The sequence below is a fragment of the Pyrus communis genome, chromosome 11 (assembly GCF_041283825.1).
Source record: "Pyrus communis isolate YQ-2024b chromosome 11, ASM4128382v1, whole genome shotgun sequence".
NCBI lineage: Eukaryota > Viridiplantae > Streptophyta > Magnoliopsida > Rosales > Rosaceae > Pyrus > Pyrus communis.
Window position 1 is genome coordinate 19,671,962 of NC_142575.1, and position 17,875 is coordinate 19,689,836.

Sequence of the window (17,875 nt, forward strand, 5' to 3'; positions counted from 1 at the left end):
AGGAACTGCCAGTAGACTTACCTCATTCTCGGAGTGTATTGGGGTTATAACCCCCACTGGAAAGTCCCGAACTATTATCTCCTCTACAAATTCTGGCTTCTCTATAGACCAAAAGATGATTGTCCTCTGCTGTTTCTCTGCTAAGTATTAGCACCCTCATCAACATCATCGTCGCCAGAAGCATTTTAGAGTCCTCGACAAGCAGCAGAGGCTCATAGAACTCTTGATAAGTGTTACATCATGCAAATGCCGCCAAAGGAGCGAAGTCTCTTGCGGGTTCCCTTCTTAAACTGATAGTGAATCTCAAAGGGATTGGTGGCAATGGCAGGACAATAGCGGAATAGGTCAATGAATTTTGGTCGTACTCTGTGACTGACATCTTCCCCTGCTTCAGGCTTATGAACTCATCCATTTTCCTTGCCTTATACTCTAGAGATAAATACTTGTTCTCAAAACGTTGCTTGAAATCAAGGTGTGTTGGCCAACATCCCAAAGGTGACAAAGCCATAAGCACAATTAGTGTGTAAAAAGTGTGAATAAATTAAAATTGAAGTCTAAAGTTAAATTAAACTAAGAGTGAGAGTCCACAATGTGGGATGAACCCTATTACAAATGCATTGAGTGCCAGCCTATAGATAATAGTGTAGTAAAGTTAAGACTATTCTTCTTTTTAGAATGATGGATATTACACGACTAATAGAAAACAAATTCCTACTTTGTTAGAAGTGGAGGCCATAATCTTCTAGTAATCCCTCACTCGTCATAGAAATACAGCTATTAAGTCCTGGAGGGGCACAAAATAGAAAGTGTGAGTACGAAAAAATAAGGATTTAATAAATTCTTTGTTTTTCATAATATAATAACCCTGCCCGTAAAACCCATATAGTTCTAAAATCGTACTACAGATAAGTATGAATACCAAGTACCGTACACAACAATATTTCAAGTATATGGTAAACCACAATATCTCAACAATATAGTATAATGCGCTCATCAACATATGCAGACACACAAATCCATGCATAAAGTAGCTACATGAATAGGTTGGGTATAAAATACTACGCTCTTGTACTACATACACATGAACCTGGGTCTTAGTGCATCACATACAAGTCCTAGAAGTAAAGTGCAACTAGTACATGTCGACACCTACAATGGATCCAAGGTGAGCATAACAGTGCAATGTGAACATACACGTGAAGCTAGTCCTGATTCGAACGAGTATTATAGATACCGATGCAAGAATGCATGATGAGCAGATAAAATATGTGTTGAGCAGATAAAGTATGTGACATCATGCCACCATAATTTCATAATTATGAACATCATCAAATAACACACACACACACACACACACACACAAATACACGCTTGAAAAACAAAGCCCACTCACTGATACATAGTTGGGTGATAACTTTCTTGCCTTGCTTGCCTTTGTAATCCTCAGGATAAGTCTCGTCTATGTGGAAAAACACTATACTAATCATTAAACTACCCAAAGTTTGTAAATACCAAGGAAAAGACTCGAAATTCCCTTTGGGGGTAAGCATACACCAAAATTAATGTGGATGACCCGTATCTTAATGATCATTTGGAACATAGTTATAAGGCACTCTTGATGGTAGTGTGCTGTTATAACCTGTACCTTAAAATAATATATTTTATTCTCGATAAGTGTGAAATGACCAACATACCCTAGTGTGGGTATCTTGGATAACTATGGACCTTTGAGTTTAATTTCAATTTCTCATGTTTTCTTATTTTATTGAATTAGTTTACGTACTCACGAGTATGTGGGCAAAAGCAAAATTGAATTCAGAGTCACGAAGATCGAGTTATAATTTTTGAAGTTTGAAGGGAAAAATTGTAATTTCTACTTCAACGGCGAAACACAGCGATCACGACGCTCTCCGATAAGTGTGAAATGACCAACATACCCTAGTGTGTACTCGCCGATCAACGGCGGTGAGTACGGTAGCGCATATGCCCGCGATGTCAATGACGATGGTGGCATGTGCAGTAGTGCGTGAAGTGATGCGTGAGGACCCGAGACCTAACCCAAGGTTATTCAATGTCACAAATCACGTCTGCACTTCATTTGTACAAATTTGGAGCCACTTATCACATTTGAGTTAAAGTTTTAGTGAACCTTAGAATTTACTTAGTATTAGTACTAAAGTAATGTTTTACAGGTACAAGCTTGAGTAGCCTAGGCAAAGGCAAAGAGAAACACACATAATTTCTGTAAGTGGATCTAAAAAAAACCCAACAAACAATAGAAGCTCAATGAAAAAAAAAAGGAAGGAGCTAAGTTATAAACTCCTTTTTTTAATGATCCAATCTTCTTGGAAAACAAAAGAAGTATGATAAAGATGAGTACAAATTCCGGTATAAAAAAATCGAATATTCCATCAAATTAACTATTATTTTTATATATTTATATATAAATTTAAGAAGTTTGTTCTTCAAAACTCACCTGTTTTTTTTTTTTTTTTTTTTTTTACACTGTATTGATGAAATTAAATGCTTTTAAGTATTCTTGGATGAGACTTAAATAGAAATTGGTTAGATGACCATATAAATTATTTACTTATGTTGGTGATTTATTTTCACCACATGGTCTGTTATATATTAAGTATAGATATATGCAGCCATAGGATATTTACATGTGATACAATATTTCTAATAGGGGCTAGATATGCTAGTAGATGCTAGTTGTGCACAGGTAGACACTCGTGTATTCATATGTGTTGTACTCTTACTAGCTCAATTGTTGAGAAGCTTGATTCTTCTCTTTGTGTAGCGAGATATGCCTAGATTCCGATTACATCCCTTTTTGTGTAAGCTCCTAGAATTGATTTTTTTTAATAATTTTGTCAATTTATTTTGAGGGTAATATAGATTAGACAAACATAACTATACATTAAGACCTCGTAAAAGATTATTGAAGCGCGCAACATATATTTCATTCGATCGTCAAAAGTTTAAAATGATAATCATAATTTCAACCAAAAAATTTCATTGGTCGAGCTCCTAATTGTTACCTACCGAGTTATGTTGTGTCTTGTCGATTTCTACCGAGACCTGTCGAGCGAGACATTTTATCAAACGCAACATGGGGACCATAAGGTCGCACACAAGAAATAAGAGAAGAAAGACAAAAGAAGAGAAAGAAGTAAATTTACAAATAATTATACATAGGGTTGCACAAAAGAAATAGCACGTTGAATAATTTAGTATTTTTACTTATTCTTTTAGTTTATCACAATTGTGTATGTGAGTCATATACAAATATACATTGAGATCATGAAGCTATTAGAGTCATGAACAACCAATAACCCACGTTGAGTCCACTACTAAATTGAGGGAACCTAATCCTTTATATCGAGCAAATTTACAAGCTCCTGTATAAAATATATTTATTGGTTGGCATGGCAAATTCAACTATCAACTAATTAATAATTCCAAAAGTCCTTGCTGGCGCGTATCAAAAAAAAAAACTACCTGCTACTTTCACCCCAAAAAAGAAAAAGAAAAAACTACTTACCATTTGTTTTCTTTTCTCCCCAAAATAATGCCTACTATTTGGTTGTCGGAGTAGCAATGCGGAAGATGATATATAACTGCACGTAATCGGATATCTGTATCCAATTATATGATAGCTCAGTGCACGTAATTGGGTTGCTTAGCTTAGAAGTAGTTTTTCCTTTCCTCCAACCTCACCGTCACGAGAAGGTCTTAAGTGCAGCCACCGTTGGTGGTGGGTCCATGTGTTGTGTGAAAGGGATAAGACACAAATAGGGCCGAATGAACATAAAAAAATCAGTAGTAGGGTAGCGACGATTTTGTGTGTGTGAGGGTCGTATGGCCAATTGGTCTGGTCTCCGGACAAAAGAATTTCTCTATGGGATATGCTATCCACACATTTATTTTTACTTCTCACATACCTTTTGTTAATTTCTTTCCGTTGATCTTCTTCAATTCATTTGATCAGACGGCCGAAAATTAAAAGGGTGTGTGAAAAGTAAAAAAATGTATGTGAATATCACACCCCTTTCTCCACCGCCACATGTTGATGGATTTTTCTATGTATACAAATTTTTTCAAGGGTTTGGTAGTCTTTTCTTGGACAATTACAAATTGCAGGTTGCAACAACCAGGAAAACGTGTGAACCGATTTTCTTTTTCTAAGTCTTATCCATAAAATATGATAAAACTAATTTTGCTTTTAGAAAACTCCTGGATGTGTTTTTCTGAACAATTTCTTGGTGCTCGTGGAAAATAAGTTTTCACACAAATCCTACAAAATTTAAAAAATGACAACTATATCACAATTTGCTTTATAGTTGTTCGTATCATAAGGAACATATATTATTTTTATCTATTAAATTAAATTCGTGATATGAGATTTGATTTTCATCCTAAAAAATAAGTGACTTACTAGTAGACCAAATGATCATCGACTGTCCGATGATTGAGAGAAAAACTGACCGTGGTCACGGACAATGGTTGTATAAAATGAAAGAGCTAAAACGATGACTGATGGAAGGTCGGAAGTTTGTAGTCACTTTCAGGTGTTCATCTGATTCTAAAAGTTTCGTCACTCGTTACGAATTAATGTGCCCCTGTCCTACACTGTTAGTCTAAGTCTAGTGTGCCACGACACCTTGGTGAGGCCTTTTGTTTCTGTCCATTTCTTCCAACTCCCTGACTAACCCATCAACTTACGCCCACATGCACGACAGTATTTTAATCTAATATCTACGTTATTATAAAATAAAATAAAAATGAAGGCGAAGAGAAAGATTTTATTTAATAGGACCGTCCACCAATTACAACCATCCTAAAGTTAAAATCTCTCTACTCTATTATCATTCATCGCATATGCTACGTCTATTTTTACTTAAAATCAACCTCAATCCAGCATATATGAAAAATGACTCACATGACACCAATGAAACATTTAAGTGAGCTAAAAATATCGCCATTGATTGGTAGTATGAAAATAGTGGTAACTTGATAGTTAGTCAGACCGAAAAGCAATAGCGTAATTACATTTTACTTTATGATCCTAAAAAAAAAAGAAACATTTTAGTTTATGAATTATTTTTGTTGATTTCTAAGAAACAAGGATCAAACATTACTAGTCTAAACTAAAAGGGTGAAATTCCTTTGAATAATTAGTCTAAGTAGAAAGTGGCCGAAAACACCGATGTCTATGTGTAAACAACCTGTCCTTGTTCATTCTTTATTGACATCCGAGCGCCGCGTTCATACGCGGGCGAGAAACACAGAAACAGGTAAGAAGCTTCACTGCTATATATACGTCATAGTACACGCTTTACATATCTGCTTTTCTCATCCATATATGTTTATATATAAATACATGTACTAATTAAATTAAAACCCATCTGCATAATTTTGTAGCTCTGATCGCCTGACCTCCTCCACCGTAATATTATACTAGCTAGTCCAAGCATTTTTCCGATTCTGCGACACATAGAAGCCTCACCGGAAAGGGAAGAGGTTTACTGCAATTACCACTTATCTCTGATCCGCTCTTTGATACAAACATAAACATGACGAAGTCGCATCAAAGCCAACCCATATACATTTTCTGTTTAGTATTCTTTTTATGTTCCGCAACATCGATCACAGCTCAAGAAGTTGGTAAGCACAACAAATTACAGTACATACCTATATGTTCTTGTTCCGTTTGTTTGTTTGTTTCTTTCGTCGCAAGTTTATTCACAAGTGGATACACTCATATTGGTATTGCAGAAGATGAACGAGAGTTCGATTATCTTCAGGGAAGTGGAAGGGGACCGAAGCAGTGGGGAGCGATGAAGAAAGAATGGTCAGCCTGCAAGAATGGAGGCATGCAATCTCCTATTGATTTATCGAGTCACAGGGTCACGTTAGTCCCAAACTTGGGCAAGCTCAACATCTCTTACAATCCTTGTAATGCCACCGTAAAGAATAGAGGCCACGATATTTCGATTTACTGGGAGGGCAACGCTGGATCAATTCACATAAATGGTACTCAGTATTTGCTAAAACAATCTCACTGGCACTCCCCTTCCGAGCATTCCGTCAATGGCAGGAGGTACGACATGGAGCTCCACATGGTTCATCTAAGCTCCGATCCCAAAGTCACAAACAAGATCGCTGTTGTTGGCGTCCTATACAAGATTGGTCGCCCTGACTCTTTCCTTTCTAAGGTACATACGTACTCCATAGATCAAAAAAAAATTCTCGATTGCTTAAGTTCCAATAAACATGAATACACAAGTTGCCAGATTGTAAATGCTGGTAAATTTTTTTGCCTTGAATGATCGTCTAAATCTCAACATAACTGTTGTAGGTTATGAAAATTGAAAAGTACATTTGTCCTAACATGTTGCTAGTTGTGGATTGATTTCAGTTGACAGGGCATGTAAAGTCAATGATGGATCAGATGGAAGAGAGAAACACAGGGACAATTGATCCCCGAGAAATTAAAATCCATAAGAAAAACTATTACAGATACATGGGCTCACTCACTGTTCCTCCTTGCACTGAAGGCGTTATTTGGACCATCAATAAAAAGGTGATTAATTAACTGGTCCTCCTTAATAAAACCCTCAAAATCATATAAAGTTCATATATGAAGCTTCCTTTTTACTTTGGACTCTTTACCAAATTCATTTTACATATTTCCAACAGATAAGAACAGTCTCAAGGGATCAAGTAAAGCTATTTCGAGTCGCTGTGCATGATGTAAGTGTTTCCACATCTCTACTCTTTTTCGGAAAGCTCTCCCCAACCCAAAAATATCATATCTTTGCAGATCTGACTGTTGGATAATAAATGAATTAATCGTATGTGCTTAGCCAAGTTTCACATATATCTGATTTTCTTATTTGTTTCTTTTTTGGATCAGTATGCAGAGATGAATGCAAGGCCAGTACAACCACTTAATCTTCGAGAGATCCAGGTCTTTGACAGAAGAAAAGGGAGCACAAATAACTGATGATATCTCAACTCCTATCAAAAGAGAGTTTCTCACCACATTTTTTAATGTACAATCGGAAATGTTTCCCATGTTATTGCTCTCCCACTTGCTAAATATGTTGAGCAGAATCAATTGGTTATCATGATAGTCACGTCGTTGTATTATACGAGTAATGTAGACTTATCACAATTTTGTCATATAACATATGTGATACAAATAGAACTTTTACGGAATCAATAATTCTATTACTTGTTTTGAAATATATATACATCAGTACTATTATAGTTTTACAAGGAAACAAATAACATATACACAAACCTACTTAATAAAGGACTCCTATTATTTACATTCCCTGTTTTTCCTAATATTGACTCACGCTAACACTCCCCCTCAAGTTGGTGCATAGATATCACACATGCCCAACTTGACAAGTGAATCATCAAACCTTCGACTACATACTGCATGAGTTAGAACGTCTGCAAGTTGCTCCTCTGACTTCACAAAAGGTATTGACACAATCTTCCTTTCAAGCTTCTCTTTAATAAAATGTCGATCAACTTCCACATGTTTTGTCCTATCATGCTGTACCGGATTATCAGCTATATCCCTTGCTGACTTATTATCACAGTATAGTCTCATGGTTTCCTTTGGCTTGAACCCAAGCCCCTCAAGGAGTTTTCGAAGCCAGAGAATCTCACAAATGCCGTGAGCCATCCCTCGATACTCAGCCTCGGCTGATGATCTTGATACTACCTTCTGTTTTTTACTTCTCCATGTAACCAAATTTCCTCCTACAAAAGTAAAATATCCCGAAGTAGACCGTCGGTCACCCACACTTCCTGCCCAATCAGCATCTGTGAACCCTTCAACCCTCAAATGTCCATGCTTCCGATATAAAACTCCTTTCCCAGGTGCAGACTTCAAATATGCTAAGATGCGCATAACAGCAGCCATATGATCTATACTCGGTGAATGCATAAATTGACTTACTACACTCACTGCATAAGCAATATCAGGACGTGTATGAGCCAAATAAATTAGTCTCCCTACAAGTCTCTGATATCTTCCCTTATCAACAGATTTCTGATTCGGATCTAAACATAGATGGTGTTTTTCAACAATAGGAGTATCTACTGGCTTACATCCCAGCATACCAGTTTCTTTTAACAAATCCAAAACATACTTACGTTGTGACAAGAAAATACCTTTCGAAGATCGAGCAACTTCGACTCCAAGAAAATACTTCAAATCCCCTAGGTTCTTCATTTCAAACTCAGCCGCAAGATTTTTCTCCAACCTTGAAATCTCATCAAAATCATCTCCAGTAATAATCATGTCATCTACATAGATGATTAAAGCTGTCACTTTCTCATGCCTCTGTTTAACAAACAATGTATGATCAGAATGACTCTGATAATACCCAAACTTTTTCATAACTCGAGTAAACCTATCAAACCATGCACGAGGCGATTGCTTAAGCCCATAAAGAGACTTACGCAACCGACATACTCCGGTATTTCTGCCAGCACTATATCCAGGAGGAAAATCCATATATACTTCTTCCTCCAAGTTCCCGTGGAGGAAAGCATTTTTCACATCAAACTGTTTTAATGGCCAGTCCATATTAGCAGCTAAAGAAATTAGAACACGTACCGTATTCATCTTGGCAACCGGAGAGAACGTCTCTTGATAATCTACACCATATGTTTGGGTGTATCCTTTAGCTACCAACCTTGCTTTGTACCTGTCTATTGATCCATCGGCTTTGTATTTGACGGTAAACACCCACCGGCATCCAACTGTTTTTTTTCCCTCCGGCAAGGACGTCACCTCCCAGGTATTATTCTTCTGTAACGCCAACATTTCTTCATCCATTGCATTTGCCCACTTTGGATCCTTTAGAGCCTCATCCACACGAGTTGGTACTCGAATAGCCTCCATATTGTCTATCAAGGTCTTACGCTCTGGTGCAAGACCATTGCATGAGACATAGTTGGCTATCGGATACTTTACTTTGCCTTCCGGAGAAAACCTATCAGGTGGCACACCCCGATTTTGTCTCGGTGGCAGCTTATATGTATTTACATCAGTACTTGCATTAGTTACATAATCATCCACAATACTTACCTCAGGTTTATTCAGAGAAGAATCATTAGGCATCACCGTGGAGCTAGAGAGAGAGGGGGTTACACAAGTAGGCTCGACAATGAACTGTCCTGACTGCGGATCACTCTCGGCATCTTTTGCTTCTGACTGCATGCTAGCATCTTTTGCTTCTGACGGCATGCTGCTCTCGGCAGCAACTTCTGGCACGGCATGTATGATCACTGCCGCATTAGGCACGGCACCAGCATGCACGGCCTCAACATTAACCACAGTATTTTCTCCCAAGTCCAACCATTCCAGATCACCACTAGAGCTCTCCCCCTGGTGATCTGAAGATGAAGATACGGGGGCATAAAAAAACTCCGATTCAGAAAAGGTCACATCCATAGTAACATACATATGCCGAGTCTCAGGGTGATAACATTTATATCCTTTTTGGTGAGATGAGAAACCAACAAACACACATCGAAGGGCACACGGATCCAACTTAGTGCGATGAATTTTCGGAATATGTACATAAGCCACACAACCAAATACCCGGGGCTTGAGAGTATGAGTAGACATCACCTGAACATGTTGAGTGAGAACTTGAAGAGGAGTTCGAAAGTCAATCACCCGAGAGGGCATACGATTAATCACGTAGATCGCATAAGTAACTGCTTCAGGCCAAAAAATCTTAGGAACAGACGCGCCCAGAAGTAGAGCACGTGCCGTTTCTAAGATATGGCGATTTTTCCGTTCAGCCACTCCATTTTGCTGTGGAGTATAGGGACAGGTTGTTTCATGGAGAATGCCTTGATCACAAAGAAACTCCGACAACTCACAATTAAGATACTCACCACCATTATCAGAACGAAGAACTTTAATTACAGATAAGTATTGTGTCCGAATCATTTGAGAAAAGGTTCGGAATACCATACCAACATCACTCTTATTTTTCACCACATATAACCACGTCATACGAGTGCAATCATCAACAAACGTAACAAACCACTTAATCCCAGAAGAAGTAACAACAGGAGATGGTCCCCAAACATCAGAGTGCACAAGTTCAAACGGTAAAGCTCTTTTATGCATACTAGGAGGAAACGAAGCCCGATGGCTTTTAGCAAGAATACATACTTCACAATGTAAGTCTGATTCATTTATTCCACTAAATAGACTAGGTAACATATGCCGTAAATACCCAAAAGATGCATGCCCTAACCGACGATGCAACAACCACACTTCTTGTAAATTACTAGACCGGGACGCTCGAACCGCATTAGCTCTGCCAGAAACGACGTCGTCCACATAGTACAACCCCTCTCTCTTAGTGCCACGCCCAATTATCTCCTTGGTCTGAATATCCTGAAGGAGACAAAATGATGGATACATTAGAACAACACAATCCAATTGTTCAGTAACCTGTGGTATGGATAACAGATGATGGGATAAAGAAGGAACAAGCAAGCAATGATGTAGGGGAAGTGTAGGGGTAAGATGCACAGTGCCGGCACCACACACGGGTGCCAAAGTACCATTGGCAGTTGATATATTTTTCCTGTGAGATGTGGTCATGTATTGAAACATATTTTTATCATATGTCATATGATCCGTTGCACCAGAATCTAAAATCCAACCTGTATTTGCCATTTAATAATACGCAAAATGACAATCACAAGTACACGGCAATCACAGCACCCTACCAATTACGGAACCACAATTTGCAAGAACAAACAAGCAGCAGCCACTCACGGCAATTACCCACGGCAAAACAGACAGCAAGCAGATTGCAACAGTAGAGCAATATTCCCACGAGGCACAATACGAAATATAATACACGACACACTTGCTGCAATAAATACAGCAGCAAAGACACAATACGCTGCAACAAAAACACACAGCACACACACAGCAGTTGTCTCTTCCTGCAGTCTTTGTTCTCCTTCGTTTCTCACGACACCAGCAGCACGCAATACACAGTAGCACGCAGCAAGTAACAGACACGGTACAATTGCAGAAAAACACAGCAATTTGTACACAACCCTCACGGCAGCAGCAAGGTATTGTGCTGCACAGCAATATACAGCAACAGACTGCACACACAGCAGTACCACACCCACACGGGTCAACACAGTTTGCTGCAGAAAAATTGCAGAAAAAACACTGCAGAAAACCACACTGCACTGCTGCACACGCAGCAAGATTACACACACACACGGTACCACTGTTTTCTGCAGAAAATTTGCAGAAAAACAGTCACCCAAGCACAGCGGAAAACAACTAGGGTTTCGGCGCTCTTGATACCAAATAGAACTTTTACGGAATCAATAATTCTATTACTTGTTTTGAAATATATATACATCAGTACTATTATAGTTTTACAAGGAAACAAATAACATATACACAAACCTACTTAATAAAGGACTCCTATTATTTACATTCCCTATTTTTCCTAATATTGACTCACGCTAACAATACATGATGTACTAAAGTAATATTAAATGGAAACTGTTATTGACACTCCAAAAATCTTATTATACACTTCTCACAAGTGTATTTTTCTTTCTAATTATAGAAAGTTTGGAATGCCAAATGTATTTTTCTTTCTAATTATAAAATTATTTTTGTCACATCATCTGATATTTAGATGTGGTGCAAAATGAGAGAGGATCCTCGCAGGATCCTCCTTGTGAGGGTCCCAGGGATCCTCCAATCACATCCGTTCATTGTACATCGTGTGACCAGTTTTTGTCAGATATTGTTTATATTCAATTTTAAATAAAAAATATGCACGATGTACGATGAATAAATGTGATTACAGGATTCTCAAGATCCCCACAAAGAGGATCCAGCGAGGATCCTCCTGGGTGCAAAATGATTGTATGACTAGCATTATTGTTTTGGGACAAGGATCCTCTCCGAATCCTCTTTGTGGGGATTCGGAGATCAATCAATTGCGTCCGTTTATTGTACATCGTGCTGTTAGAAATCATTTAAAATTTTAAATTAAATATAAATAGTACTTAACGAAAACTGACCGTACGATGTACGATGAATGAACATGATTGATTGATCATCCGGATCCCCACAAAGAGGATCCGGAGAGGATCCTACTCGATTGTTTTGGGAAGAGGATCCTCTCCTGAGCTCAAGATGAGGATCGTCCTGACCAGCCTATCTGGGCCTTTCAAACTTAATCCAACAATTGTAATTATTATAATTTTTAGAGGATCCTCCTGTTTGAAGCCGTTGGATTAAATTTGAACGGCGCAGATGAACTGGTCAGGAGAATCTCCATCCTGAACTCAGGAGAGGAATCCTCTTCCATTGTTTTGTACTACCATCCACTTTTTATTCTTGGGGGCATCACTACTGTGGCGCAGAATGCTAAGTGGCATAGGCTAATCAATTAACTTCGTTGAATGTACATGGGTTTCATTTTAGTAAGGGAAGACAACAAATTGATGTTGATGTAGTGACAAACTCTCTACGTAGTTGATATGGTTAGGAATGACAGTGGATCGAAGCGCATTATCAGAAATTTTAGCTTGCCCTACCAAATATTGAGCGACGGAAACAATTTCATCGGTTAAATCTTCCTTACACGACGAACATAGTTCTTAGGTGAAGAGACAATTCGTCGGGTCAAATTTCAATATCAAGGAGAAGTTTTAACCGACAAACAAATGTGTCATCGTGAAAAAATGATTTAGCTATGCATCAGGAAACATTTCTCAAGGTGGTCAAAAGTCCATTGGCTGCATGTCAAAAAAATCCACCACCTAAATATTACTCGACATTTGTTTTTAGTTACCTCACAGAGTATTTCGTCGGGTAAACCTTAGTTGCAGTTTATAAGTCCATGCCTCCCCTCATTTTTCCCATCCATACAATCATTTTCCTCCGTCATCTCCTCCCATATATTCATGTGCCTAAACCCTCAACCTAAGTTTAATTATGAAAAAGCATCATTAGCAAACACATGTCTATTGTGGCCGTGGTCTAGGGAGTTCAAGAACATGGTGAGGTTACCACTGTAACATCGAAGGAAGTGTTCCAAGTGAGTTCACAATCGAGCTTTTAATTTAAACTTTTAATTTTATTTTTTTTAATGCATTCCTGCTTGGTTAGGAATCACAGCATTTCTGTGTGGTCAAGACTTCGAGCATTTCTGTGTGGTCAGGAATCAGAGCATTTTTGCATGATTTATAAAGTTGTAATATATTTTTTAATGTACATAAAGATTGGCTGGGAAACCGAGAGCAAAAGTAGTACGAGCACCACTCAGGCTCTCGAACCTTGTCTTACTGGGTCGAGGAACGGCAGGAGGCTAGGGAGAAGTTCCCGGAGTGGTGGTCGGGGGTAGACCCATGCCAACTATGGCAACGATATTGCGGATGAGATTTATGTAAGTATTCTTGCATAACTTAGTATTTTATTTTTAATTACTATAATTATGGTTTAAATTCCAATTGGCTAACTTCGTATATATATATTTTTTTTGTAGGCTTCAATGGTACAAAAGAAGGACGAGTATCTCACCACTCCATTTCAGTAGCATCCTCACATACCTATTGAGGAGCTGACACCTGATTCAGAGGTGTCTCTTTAGATGTTGATGGATAGGGTTGGCCGAAGGAAGGGCAAGGAAGTTCAGGGCCGAAGAAAGGGTCAATTCATGTTCTTCGTCGAGTTCCACTGCAGCGACCGAGACCGACTCTCGACTTTAGCAGGTGGGGAGGAGTTGGCATGCCAAAAGGAATTAGTCTGCCAGTACTTCATGGTCGTAGCCCAGAACTTATCAGCTTCTAGCATTATAATTCCATTGCCGCCGTTCGAGCTTGTGTCGCCATCCTAATAGCCTCCCCAGCAGTCGTCCTAGGAGCACCCCCATGTAGTTGTCCAATAAGCCGCCCTATCAGTGATCAAGACCTCCTGTAGAACCAACAATTTTTTTGGGTTCGATATAAATAGTTTCAATTTTACAATTTTTTTTTGGGTTCTAATATTTTTTTTTTTTAATCTTTGTGTTTAATATTTTTTATCTACATAAACTCTTTTTGCTCAACGGAATGTTCGTCGGATTATCTCATTGTATTATTTTAATATAAAACGGTGACAAGGTACAGTTCGTTGTGTGAAATCACCTCTGTCGTGCTATTTTTGTCCTACATGACGAATGTGTTCGTCGGGTTAGAATGAACTTAGCCAACGGACATTTGTGTCTATGGGTAAAACTCTGGGCGACAATCTTGACCCTACGAAAATTGACCGACGATCCTCTGTTGTCCAAATTTTTTGCAAATGATGCTATTCCATCTCGTAATACATTTTTTCTATAGTGGCGGTAATGAGAATGTCATTACAATCCTCATCCCCACCTTCTTACCCATATTTAAATGGGAGTTTTCATGAAAAGGGTTTGGGCTAAGTTTATTTTAACAAAAAATCATGCTAAAATTTTATTTAATGTAAAAAAACTTAAATTTTAAAGAAAAACCCTCAAATTTTAATATAGAGGACAAAATAATTTAAATTTTAATGAATATGACACAATTATGATATATATATATATATATATAATAAAAAAAACCTGACGCGCGTCCATCATATACACTGTTTATGATGCAGAATAGTACTACATTGTTTATGAAACTTAACGGTACTACACTATCTGTGAAACTGAACGGTTCTATAGTATTCATGAAACTGAACATTGTTTATAAAACTGAACGGTACTACACTATTTATCAAACTATACTGTACTATACTATTTATAAAACTGACCGGTACTACACTATTTATTGGTCCAGATTCATAACTAGTGCCTAGTTCTTGGTTCGCTTTTATAAATAGTGTTTAGTTATTGGGTCCAGTTTCATAAATAGTGTATAGTAATTGGTACATTTCCATAAATAATGTCTCATTCTTGGTCCAATTTCATAAAAAGTGTCTAGTTCTTAGAGCACTTTCATATATAGTGTCTAGTTCTTGGTCAAGTTTTATAAATAGCGTCTAGTTCTTGGTTCAGTTCCATAAATAGTGTAAAGTAACTGGTACAGTTTCATAAATAATGTCTCTTTTTGGTCCAGTTTCATACATAAATAGTTTTTCTTTCTTGGTCCAGTTTCATAAATAATGTCTCTTTCTTGATCTAATTTTTTGGTTCAGTTTTAGAAATAGTGCCTTCTCCGGTTTCGCTGCATCCCTTGAGCAACAACCACCTTCATGATGATGGTGATGCCCATGCCCATGGTATTATTCATGAGACACCCAGTCGATCCTCCCTTTCTTTTCCACTTTTTCTTCATGAGATACCCAAATCAAACCCAACCTTGCTACAAAGTTGCAGAGCTTTGAAATTCACAGAAGAATGTTGGAATGTAAGTGAACAAAAATGTTGCAGTGGTGAAAAAATTCTTGAGAAAGTTGGAGATCACCCAACGGCGGTGAAACGGAATTTCCATAATACCCCAAAAAAAAAAAACAAAATTGAAGTGGGTGAAAACCCAGAAAACCTCAGTGTTTGAAGAAATTCATGCAAGTGCCTGAGAGTGCTAATTGAGCAGCTCCTTGGTGAGGATCAAAGCCCGCGGCCTTTTGCCATTGAGTTGCACGCGAAAAAAATAAGGTCTTTTTTTTTTATTATTATTATTATTATTATTATTTTCTTGTTCTTATCATTAAATAAAGTTATAGGATAACTTTTAGTTAAATTCGAAGTTTTTGAGTTATTTTCATTAGTTTTTCTTATTTAAATTGAGGATTCTCTCCAGCCCCACCCCTAAAGGGTACAAAATATTAAAATTAAAATATTTTATTCAACTAAAAATTAATACCTTTCAAAATAATCAATAATAGTAAATCCAAACATAAATGTGTTTCTCAATATTTTAAGTCCACAAAACATAGGAAATATAACATCTAAGATGTGGTCACCATTTCACAATTATATGGTCCTAAAATTCCAAAAATATATGAATCAATATCACCATGACAAAAGATAGTTATATATACTCCATATGGGGCAGGTTCGGATTGCATGTTAAGATACCATACACACTCCGCTCCGAACATCTTATCTGAGAATTTCCACATTTCCGTTTTTTGTCCTTCAAACCTCACCAATTAAGATCGAAGCCCCACGAGTACTCAAATCCGTGGGCGAAATTGTCATCCCGAGATATGATCAATACTTGTTTGTGCTCCTTATGCTTTTGTCATAGACCTTGGTCTCTCGAAGGTTGTGTGGTTGCAATGGCGTAGCCACCCACAAGGCTAAGGTGGATTGTACTTCAAGGGGATTTTTTGTAAGGATAGTATTATCCATGCACTCATTTTTACTTCTCATACTTCCCTCTCAATTTTCAGTTGTTCGGATCGAATGAATTGAAGATAATCATTGACAAAAAATTAATAAGGTTGTGTTGGAGGTAAAAATGGGTTTGTGAATAGAATTATTCTTTTGTAAACTCATGCTTATAGCCTACTCAATTTCAATACAGATTATTATTTAATGTATATTTAGTAGAGGATAGGTAGTAAATAATACATTTTATGCTAAAAATTATAAATTAGTTCTATCTCCAGTCCCCCTTTATCCTACTTTTTAAAGTAAAAAGATCATTTACCCTATGTAATTTAGCCTCTATGCTTCTTACTCAAGAAATGAAAAATATTTTTTTAAATCCACAATTAAATCCCTATTTCCGCAATTCCTTATTTTTCTTTGCTATTTTCCAATGAATCACCTTTTATACATTCTTAATCTCTTTATTTACTTATTCTTGATTTAATTAGTAGGTTCATTATTTATATGATCCTTGAATTTATCAATCAGGGTTATAATTTTGAGAATAGTTTATTTTATATTGTTATTCTTTTATATTGATTATTATATAATTTTATATAAGCACAAAAATAAACATATGATTTTATGATACTATTTTCAGCTAGCCCCCTCCCAAAAAAAAAACAAAATCCTGACTCCACCCTTATGTGGTTGTATTGGCCTTGCATCCGCCTCCGCATACTGCATCAATCAATTTAAAAACATGAAATAAGATTTGATTATTTCCCTTTTTTCTTTTTCTTTTGTTGGTGGGGTGGGGTTGAACCACTACTTCATGCACAGCCAATCGAAATAGCTTTTACTTGATCCCTTGAGACTGTCTGTATCCGTGAAGAAATTAATCAAAAAGAAAGGTATTTGGTCAGACAAAAGAAAAGAACATAGCTAGAGAGGATTATTTAATTTCATGCAGAGAAAAATGGGGAGTATTAATTGATTATTAAAGGACTTTTTTTTATAATTATTTCATTTTCAGTTAGTTTTTTAACGAAATGAATACGATAGCTTTTTTTCAGAATTCTACGGGACTACAAATCATGGTCAAGGTCATCCCTAACAACATATGGGGGTTCCTCAAATCATACATCTGAATCACTGATGAGTCCATATTATACCATATATTTTACCCTATTTTTAATTATAGTTTATTGGTTATTTTGGTAGAATTTTGATTCTTTGTTATATAATTTTAATGTAGGACATTCAATTTCCTTTAGAGCAAAAAGTGATCAAACTGATGAATTTTGGAGTGATTTCAATTGGAGGTTGTTCGTGAGTCTTTCAAGATTATTGTATCAAAATTTCATATTTTTCTACTAAGCCGTTTGACCGTGACAATGAAATAAAGGCCTAGCGCGCAGCTTTACCAGATTGACGTTTCTGGACGTTTTGAGAATTTTGGAGGTCAAGATGGTATATTTTAAGGAAGATTCCTTCTG

General features: G+C 37.1%; 1 protein-coding gene and 1 long non-coding RNA gene across 2 annotated transcripts; both read left to right on the forward strand.

Annotated features, from left to right (window-relative positions):
* Positions 1–5,360: 5,360 nt before the first annotated feature.
* On the forward strand, positions 5,361–7,211 carry LOC148693016 (alpha carbonic anhydrase 7-like). Its single transcript, XM_088679539.1, has 5 exons — positions 5,361–5,670; positions 5,782–6,221; positions 6,425–6,589; positions 6,706–6,759; positions 6,923–7,211. The coding sequence occupies exons 1-5, from the start codon at positions 5,580–5,582 to the stop codon at positions 7,010–7,012; spliced, it is 840 nt and encodes a 279-aa protein (XP_088535665.1). The 5' UTR covers positions 5,361–5,579; the 3' UTR covers positions 7,013–7,211.
* A 5,738-nt stretch (positions 7,212–12,949) lies between these two features.
* On the forward strand, positions 12,950–14,105 carry LOC148693017 (uncharacterized). Its single transcript, XR_015953728.1, has 3 exons — positions 12,950–13,145; positions 13,329–13,493; positions 13,611–14,105. It is a non-coding gene; the product is annotated as an uncharacterized LOC148693017 (long non-coding RNA).
* The last annotated feature ends 3,770 nt before the right edge of the window (positions 14,106–17,875 follow it).